Here is a 9,605-nt window from a genome sequence, read left to right as displayed (position 1 = left end):
TTCACGATTAAGGTCAGGCAATGCTTCCTTCAGGAAGCCATCCTGATCCCCAGAGTTTTTAGTGTTCTCTCCCTCCTCAACAGAGCCTAAATTTACTTGTCTATTTACATATTTATCCCCTAACTGAATGAATGTTCCTTAAGGGAAGGAACTGGTTTTCATTTCCTATCTCTGAAAGCATCACACATAGATTCTTAATAAATGCTTTTGGAATTGAACTGAACTGATAATACAATGCCTTTCATATAATAGGCAGTAAAATATTTGTGATTTTAAAAAAATGTATGTCTATTTTAAAATTATTTTAACCTTAATTGCTTAGTATATTCCTTCCTTCTCCCCTACTCAACAACCTTCCCTTGTAACAAAGACACAAGAGAAAAAAAATCAAAAAGCACAGTCCAACAAAAATAATCAACACATTTGCTACTTGTAATATTATATGCAATATTTTACATTCAAAATCCCCTACACCTGCAAAAAAACGGAGAGAAGTACATTTTTTTCAATTCTCCAGGTTGAAGTTTGGTCATTACAATTAAACAGTAGTATTCAGGTACATTTTATTGTTCTTGGTCTTATATTGTAGTCAGTATATATTATTTTGCTACTTCTGTTTAATTCTCTATAGGTTAGTTTATTTTTCTCTGAAATCTTCATATTTATTATTTCTTACAGTACAATTCCTCTACCAGAATTTTTTTAGCCATTCCCCAACTGATGAACATCTACTTTGGAATATACAAATATGAATATATGAAGCTTTTCTTTCTATCTTTGACTTCATTGGGGGCATATATCTAGAAGTGAAAATCTCTAGGTCAAAAAGATGTACATTTAGTTACTCAAATATATTTGTTGAATGAAACAGAAAGGACAATACCGAGAGATGAATATAGCAAAGGAGAGTGGAGTCTCTGCTAAAAAGCTACTTTTGAATTCATGTTTCTTATCTTTTTATTAGTCAATGTATGACAAGGTTATGTTTTTTACTCAAAGAGATTCAATTAAAATAAGCAAATTAAATATCCGGCTAACTATCTGATTTCTGAAAAGGGAGAAGTGAGAAGTAAAGGAAGAATCTTCTGGGGAATATAGCTACTTATATAACTCAAGAAATCATCATCATCATCATTATTATATTGTTTTCTTTTGCTTTTTTTCTTATTGCTTTTTTTGGAGGGCAATTGGGGTTAAGTGACTATATTGTTTTCTTAAAATGCTAATTACATGCCTTGCAGGTTAAATCAAGAATTCTAGAGTGTTTTGACAACAGAAGATTAAAAATTTTAAGAGAGACTTTTGATATTCAACCTCAAAAATTTTTAAAATAAATAGGGCAAAGATGGATAAAGTTGTAAGAGAAACTATAGATACATAAGATAAATATTACACTGAATTTTCTTTTGTAAGTCTAATCAATCCTTATTTTCATTTTGGTACCTCAGATTTCTTTCATCACATTTTGCTATTGGGGGGTGAAAATGCTACCAATCACTAAAAAAGAAAGGATTCTGTTTCTCCTAGAAAAAAAAACAGACTCTAATATTGTACTGTACTAACACAGAGATTCACTTCATATTCCTGCATGACATTACTACTGACAGCTAGAATAAGACAGGACTGAAGGACATGTTTAATGTTTCTGGCTTGACACATCAAAAACTACACACAGACAACTAAAGGACTGGTGGGAAAAGCCAAAAACAAATGGCAATATAAAAAAAGCCAAAATTCTCTTAGAAAGTGTTTTGCTAGATCACAGATTCAGTTATACTAAGGGTCAAAATCCTCTCCCCCATGTACATAGTGATGTATAAATGTTGTTATTACATGAAACTTAACTAGAGAATCCAAGAATTTAAAAAGTTGGAAGTGACCATCAAAGTCGTCTCTTCCAGGAACAACCTAGTGAAGCATATAATCCCTGCTGAGAGAGCCCTTACAAGCGATCAGTGGATACACTGTCCCTACCAAGTCAACCCATTTCATTTTTACATGGTTCTAATTGTTGTTTTTCTTTATATGGCTTTCATGTAATTTCTACTCATTACATCTCCTTCTGCCCTCTAAAGCCAAGCAGAATAAATCTAATAACTCTTCCCCATGATAATCCTTCAAATAACTGAAGTTAGCAATAATGTTTCTCTCCCCACCCACCCAAAATCCCTTTGTAGATCTTCATACTCACATATATACCTCTAACCTTTTAAAGTTGACATGTTGGCTTTTTGGTAACATAACCCTTGGCCACTGTCAAACATAGCACATAAGAGCTGAATGAGCCACTGCTGGGACCCTGGATGATTATAACTTTCCTGGGGTGATATCTTTATGTTTCTGATGCTAGTAAAACAATGGGTTTTATAATGTCCCTTTTTTAATGGAATTATATAGAATTTTAGGTAACCAATATTACATAAACTAAAACCTTTATCTACCATTTTTAAAGCATTCAATGAAACTACCAGTGTACTCAGTATTCTTCTCCAGTAACCAGCTCCACCCTTTACTCATTTATTCCAAAAACATGTATTCAGCACTTACTAGGTGTAAGATATTGGACTAGGTTCCAAAAATACAAAGATAAAAAACAAACTGTCCATACCTTCAAAGAGCTTACAATTCACCTCATGGGGGAAAGGATATGGCTCTTATCTAGGAAGTTCTACAGTGTTCCAAGGCTTGGCCATCTACAAGAAAGTCTTCTTCAGCCCAGACTCAGCACTGGACCTCTTCCGTAAGAGCAATGAATATCCTTTGGTGAGTATCTTATATTAAGCCTCTCTTGACATTAATGAATGAACAGTCAGAGAGTCAAGAGGCAAAGTTGACTGTTATTCTATCTTCCAAATAATCTTGTATGATTTTTGTTTCTGTAATATTTCTTAGAATTTTTTATTCATTAATGTCACTTTGCAAATTAATCTAGATATCTATGCTTGTTTTGTAAATTTCCTGGTTCTCAATTCTTTCTTGAAAATAATAATACAAATTATGAATGCCCTTCAACTCAAAGATGTTACTATATACCTGAAAGAAGACAGATACAGAGGGAAAGGATGTATATGTATACAAAATTTATTGCAGTACTTTTTGCTGGAGCAATGAACTGGAAACAAAGTGGATGTCAATGAATTAGTGAATGGCTGAACAAGTTATGATATATGAGTGTTAAAGGAATATTACTGGATCTTTAATATGACAAAAATAACAGACTCAGAGAAACCTGGAAGGACTCATAGAGAGAGAAATCAAGAGAACAAGTCATACAATGACTAGAATAATGGAAAGAAAAGCAACTTTGAAAAACTTAAGAAATACAGTGACCAACCATGACTCCAGAAGACTGATATAAAGCATGCCTCTATCTTTCCTAAGAGGTACATAATGAGATGAACATTTTCAAACATAAGCAATATGTGAATTTGTTTGAGAATTAATGGGGAGTAACAGTGATGGAGGGAGATGGAAGAGTCAATAAAATGTTGTTAAAATATACATTAGACAGCAGAAGATTCAAAAGGAGAAAAGGACAAGCAAAGTGTTTTTCTTACTATCAAGTAGAATTTAGCATACTTTAAAAAAAACACTTAAAAGTTCACAATTTCATATACTCTATAAGCCTTTTCTGCTGTTCATTGCATATTGAAATGTTCAAGTTTGTTAATATCTATCAAGTTCATAAAATAAAAGGAAATTTTAAAAACAAAAGAAATCCTAGTACCTTCTGCAGCAGAACTAGAAGAAAGCAGAGCTATCCTTGATGAAGTCTTCTTAAAAATGAGATAACCAAAAACTATATCCTGGCTTTATGTCTCCTTTGATGACCTTTCAACCATGCTCCAGAGTGTTAACTATCAACTTTGGGAATAAGACTGTGACTATTAAAAAACAAAAATAAAAAAGAACAAAAAAATTGTAAAGGAAGGCCAAGTTTTAAATGCCTGCATTTTAGGGGAACAAATGAGTCTTGGGAATACAGCTTTGGATGAGGAGTCATAACATTTTTTCCTCTTTTTTTTTTTGGCCCCTATCACCAACCTAACTAAATAAATATACTTTGTTTCAGAACTAGTTTTCAATAGGTCCATCCAGTGCACCTGCTGAACCCCTACTCTCACTGTTCCATGAAAAGTACTTGCTTCATACATCTGGCCCCACTGGGAAGAGCCATAAACTTGCTTCAAGTCCTGTGTCTACTCTATATAGGAAGTAATAGCCAGGATATTCCATAATACTCTGTGCCTCCTCTATCTCTTAGGGATGCCAGAAGAATTTGCATTTCTATAACTATTGTAATGATATATAATCAGCACGATATCATTTCAAGAAAGCAGAGAAGCACCCCAGAGAGATACAATGTTTTTTCCCAGGAGATATTGGAAAAATTATACATAAATCAAACCTTGGTAAATTATATTATATTTCCCATTGATTCACATTCTAATTTCAGAATTGCTTTATCTTTATAAAGTGAACTTTAACTAGGAAAGGTTTACAATATATTACATAGACTGCTGAATTTGGAATAAGGAAAACCTAAGTTCAAAGGTTCTAACCTGAGTTCTGACCCTTACAAGCGGAACCCACTGCGCTAAGTCATAATCCCTGGTAACACCTACCACAAAGGGTTGTTCTGATGACAGGTTGAAATAATGTATGGAAAACTCCTAAATGTCAGATGTTATTATTTACATTTTTACTATACATTTTTTCTAAGTCCACCTCAATAATGACAATAGAAATTAAGGAAAAGAAAATTTTATTATAAAAATAGGTGACACACTCCCTCAATCACTTAACTATTTTGGTCCTAAGGAAACTCTATTCAAAACAGCCCTTTTGTAAAGCAAGGAATCCTTTTATAATGGGAACAACTCTTCCTTCATCCTTCCCATCTAAGTTTTTCTAGTGCCCAACATGAGGTGACTTGAAACCCGACACCACACCTCAAGATATATAGATCAACCTTCATAAAAGTTGTATGTTTATCCTCTTTCTTCCCAATCATTCCTATATTGCGTAGAAAATGAAAAGTAGGGAATAAGCCAAACACTCATATCTACAACCCAAAAGAAATCAGGATATATATAATGAAAATCGGGCAACAAGCTTGATCTTAGGGAGCAAGTAGGATAAAAATGAGTTTAATGTGCCCAATTTCTGTGTGATTTTCATGGGCAACTGTCAAGGAATTTCACATAAGAAAAAGCTAGTTTTTGCTTAGCCTGATGATGATAACAGAAGAGCTATGCAAGCAAGCAGCATATTGTACCAGTACCTGTGGAAATAAATGACAAAAGGAAAAAAGAACCAATGGGTCTAATTATTTTTTTAACTTTTGCACTTATACAAGGTTGTAAGAGTACTAGCATGACCCATACTAACATATTACCTTCCACTCTAACTAAAGAGATTGGTGTTTATTTTTCGTATGATTTTTCTTCTACAGAACATGGTGAAAGGAAGAGTGGGGGGAAGGGGAGTTGGTCGAGAAAAGAGTTAAGGTATCTTAAGATCCTTATTGCAGTCACAGCTGAGTGATATCTGTCTACAAAGACTCCTGCTGCCCTATGATTTTCTTCCTTGTTTTCTTTCCTAAACTGCCAGGAAATATTGCTGAGCTGCTTTGGAGGAGTGAAGAGTGGCCCAGTGGGAGAAGAGAAACGCTTTAGAAAGGCTTATGCCTGCACTGCTCCTCAGTAAGAGGACGGAGGAGTGACACCAGCTCTCTGTCACAAGGCTCAGTGGATCACATGTGCCTGATGAAGGGAGCTCTGCGATGAGAAATCACAACTCTGGGCTCTGTTATTCCTGGTTGGCTTCAGATTGATGCTGAATCCTGAGACGGCCACTTGACCCTCACCGTACCCCTGGCCCACTCTCTACAAAAGGATGACAAAGCAAGCAGCCCTGTGATTTCCTCTGCCTAGTTTACAACTCTCTCTCTCTCTTCCTCCTGTGCAGATTCCAAACTGAGTCCTGGTCTCCCATCAAGCGGGATTAAAAAAAAAGCAACTCCAACTGCCAGCTCCAGATGCAGCCCTGATCTGTGTGCAGGTGTGCTGATGTGAGCTCATTGCTGTGTGTATCACCTGCCTGCAGTTTGTCATACCTTTGTCATTCCTACAGGCACAAATGGAGGAGGGTTTTTGGTGTGTTTGTTTACTTTGCACAGGGGGAAAGTCATTCATGATATTTTTCATCTTAAACAGTTTTCCTTTAAACATATGTGACAAATATTCCTCACAGAGGACTTAATAAATAGAAGTTTCCTCTGCCTAGAAACTGAAATACGGCAGCAATGGTTGAAACCATTTCTTTTTCAAAAACACCTTCCTTGGGTTGAAATTAGATCTTAAAAAAATTAAATCTACAACTTTTTGAAGAGTTCCAAATATAAGTAAATACAATATATGTCAGGAAATACTTTGTTATTCATGCATGCATGTAACCTCTGACCTTTTGAGTGTTATTAGAAATCTGCATCCAGCATCCAGGGGCGGCTAGGTGGCACAGTGAGTAAAGTGCCGGCCCTGGAGTCAGGAGGACCCCAGTTCGATTCTGGCCTTAGACACTTAACACCTACGCAAAAAAAAAAAAAACTTAGCCATGTAACCTTGGGCAGTTACTTAACCCCAATTGCCCTCCAAAAAGGGTAGAAAAAAAAGAAAAAGAAATTTGCATCCTGTATGTTATGACAAAATAAATCAACTGATAAGAAAGCTTACCAATATTACTGTACATAAAGATACCTCAAGTTCTTTAACATTCCTCACAACTTTCTTATGACTCTCTTAAAAGCTTATATGGTTCTAGAAAAGCAAGGATGTTTCTAAGTCTGTAGTCAAAGCTGTCCGGTTTAATAAGAATTAAAAAAGCTTTAACTAAAATGACACTGAAAGAAGCCAGTCTACACAACAAGGCATCACAATAGGATGCTTATTGGTGTAATGTTTTCATAATTACATTATAAGGGAAACATTCAACTTTCAGAACACTGTAAAAACCACGAAGCTCACACCAAGTTAGTTACTACCATGTTCTTCCCCCTCACGTGAACATTTTGGAATGAAAATGATGGGGGAAAGTAGTGGAATATCCCAGAAAATGAATCTTTGGTCCACCCTGACTCTAGTAGGAAAGAAAATAATAGCAACATAATGCATGAACTTGCTATTGCAATCTTTTTCTAAAAGCCATTATTGAGGGAGACATAGGAAATATACAGATTAAGATACTACTGTGGAGACCTTATACAAAATATTGTCTCTTCATTTCTAATCCTCTAAATGCATTTCTTAACCTATAACTGTAGAACAGAAATAGGTTTCTCATGTCACTCTCAGTTGACTTTCAAGAACTCCCTCAGAGTTCTTCTGTGTCACAATCTAGATTGCTACCATGACAGCAAGAAACTATCTTGCAGGGACTTCATAACTGCCCCAGATACTATGAACTAGAAAGGCTTTGGTTTGTCTGGCCTCTCCTGATTATGCAACATAAGCTACAAAGCAAGAGTAGGGACACAGACCGCCGTGTTTTCTAGGCCCATGTGTTTCTTCTCCACATGTACTTTTGTTGCCCTCGACACTCTTGTCACAAGGGTGAAGGGGCCCCAGGCAAGAAGACGGAATAATATGTTACCATATATGCAACATAAAGAAAATGGAAGATGGGAAATATGGGTCTGTATAAATAACGAACATTTCTATTACACGCATATAAGTGTACCTCATTTCATACAACTACTACTTTGCATATGAATCAAATAATATTTTAGAAATGTCAAGGAAATTCAAAATTTAAAAGTGTTCTTTCCTAACAGAAAAAAGCAAAGAACCCTTTTATAAATAAATCATCCCCATATTATCTGTTCTGTAAGTCTGGATTAACATGTACGATGCATATAAACATACACACTTGCAACATATAAGTAAACTTTCTAAATAAATTATTTTCCTCTTTAAAATACCATTTTTCAAAAAAGTCAGACAGCAAAGCTGAAAGTGAAAAGTAATGTGGCATAGTGGAAACCATACTGGTTTTGAAATTAGAGAGAATGGGTTTGTGCCCAGCCTTGCCACTTAGTAGCTGTGTGATGATGGATATTTAATGTTTGTGCCTCTCTTTCCCCCTCCTGTAACATGAAGGGTTTGGATTAGATGAGCTCTATTGCCTCTTCCAGCTCTGAATCTATGTCTCCATGATAGATTCTAATGGCAAAAGGGAAGTAATAGTAAGTCAATTACCCAAGTACTATAATAATAAAAATAACAATGATAATTTACCTTTCTATAGCACTTTAAAGTTTGCGAAGCACTTTAATATGTATAAGCTCAAGGGGAAAAAAAAGAGCAAACCAAGCATGGGCCTAAAAAAAAAAGCATTCAAACATTTGCTTTTTGAGTAGAAGTTGGAAAATAATGGGTTACCTAATCTGGTCCAATGTGAAAAGTAACAAAAGTTGCCAAACTTGCCACACCCATGCATGGAAAACCTAGGGGCCACTCAATGCTGTAACATTTCTAATCTTTCATTGATTTACCTCAATAAACCACAAATGTCCATCGAGATCTACAAATGCCTTTTCATTCCATACCATTCCTAAGGCACTCAAAGGGATAATGGTATTCACTAGTATCTTATGATCTCAAAGGAAACCAAATGCATCCAATGCTTTTCTCTATATTGCTATCCCCACTCTCCATATTAGGAATTCCCACTGTGGGGACATGAACATGAAAAGGGAAACACAGGATGGGGAAAATAAGATCTAGGAAAAAGTCTTTTACAGAAAAGGAGGCTAAGGACCATTTGAAAATTGTTCCCATATGGCATGTGTACTACAACCTACCCCTATGGACTGTCTAGCACCCTCACTTGACCTAAATGACAGAAAGTCAATGAAGATCTCTTCTTTTATTTACATATATGTTTCAAACAAAGGGTCCAGTTCAAGAAGAGGCTACCCAAATAGGAAAAAAACACAGTCAATAACTAGTTTGGGGCCCAATCTTTGGGACAATGTGGTTTTACTAGAAAAACCCTATTGAAATCCCTAGTATTTTGTGATACTAAAAAAAAAGGATTGTTTAGAGGCCAAGTTGTAAGGTACCTTAAGGGTTATCTTGCACAAACCCTTCATTTTACAAATGAGGAAAAAGAGACCCAAAGAAGTTTACTTGGTCAAGTTCACATGGGCACAAAGTGACAAAACAAAGATGTGTACCTGTAATGGGAATGTAAATTTTTAAGATCTTCCCTGCCCCTAGGCTAAAGTGCATGCACCTGGAGCCTGGGGTGGGAGGCTTGTTTTTTTCAGTAGATACTTTGTGATTGGCCAGTGGGTCAAGAAAGTTGTTACATTCTCTGAGCCAGGAGAAGGCTATATAAGCCCTGATGTGAGGCTTTGTTTTGGGGGCTCACTTTGAGAAGTGTTCTGTGATTTGATCCGGATTCTGGGAAGCCGTTGTTGAGAGCCCCACCCCCCCACCCCCACCCCCGCTTTGAAAAACCCAGATGTTGATATGTAATGGTGGGACAGTTTGGAAACTGTCTACTTTATCTGTTCCTCTGTCTTGATAATTCTGTCTGTATAC

General features: G+C 35.9%; 1 protein-coding gene across 6 annotated transcripts in view; it reads right to left on the bottom strand.

Annotated features, from left to right (window-relative positions):
• Positions 1-9,605, bottom strand: part of BNC2 (basonuclin zinc finger protein 2) — a 529,053-nt gene that overhangs the window by 453,607 nt on the left and 65,841 nt on the right. For 5 of the 6 annotated variants that reach the window (XM_069090674.1, XM_069090665.1, XM_069090667.1 and 2 more), the window contains exon 2: positions 6,466-6,588. The exons of the other annotated variant lie outside the window; for it this stretch is intronic. In XM_069090674.1, the coding sequence (XP_068946775.1) occupies positions 6,466-6,492 (27 nt within the window). In that variant the 5' untranslated portion in view covers positions 6,493-6,588. The remainder of the gene's footprint in view (positions 1-6,465; positions 6,589-9,605) is intronic. 6 annotated transcript variants of the gene reach the window in all.

Source organism: Petaurus breviceps, unplaced genomic scaffold (assembly GCF_028583685.1).
Source record: "Petaurus breviceps papuanus isolate PSGF00001 unplaced genomic scaffold, PetGlider_PUasm1.0 187, whole genome shotgun sequence".
NCBI lineage: Eukaryota > Metazoa > Chordata > Mammalia > Diprotodontia > Petauridae > Petaurus > Petaurus breviceps.
This window is presented reverse-complemented; position numbering and strand designations above follow the sequence as displayed.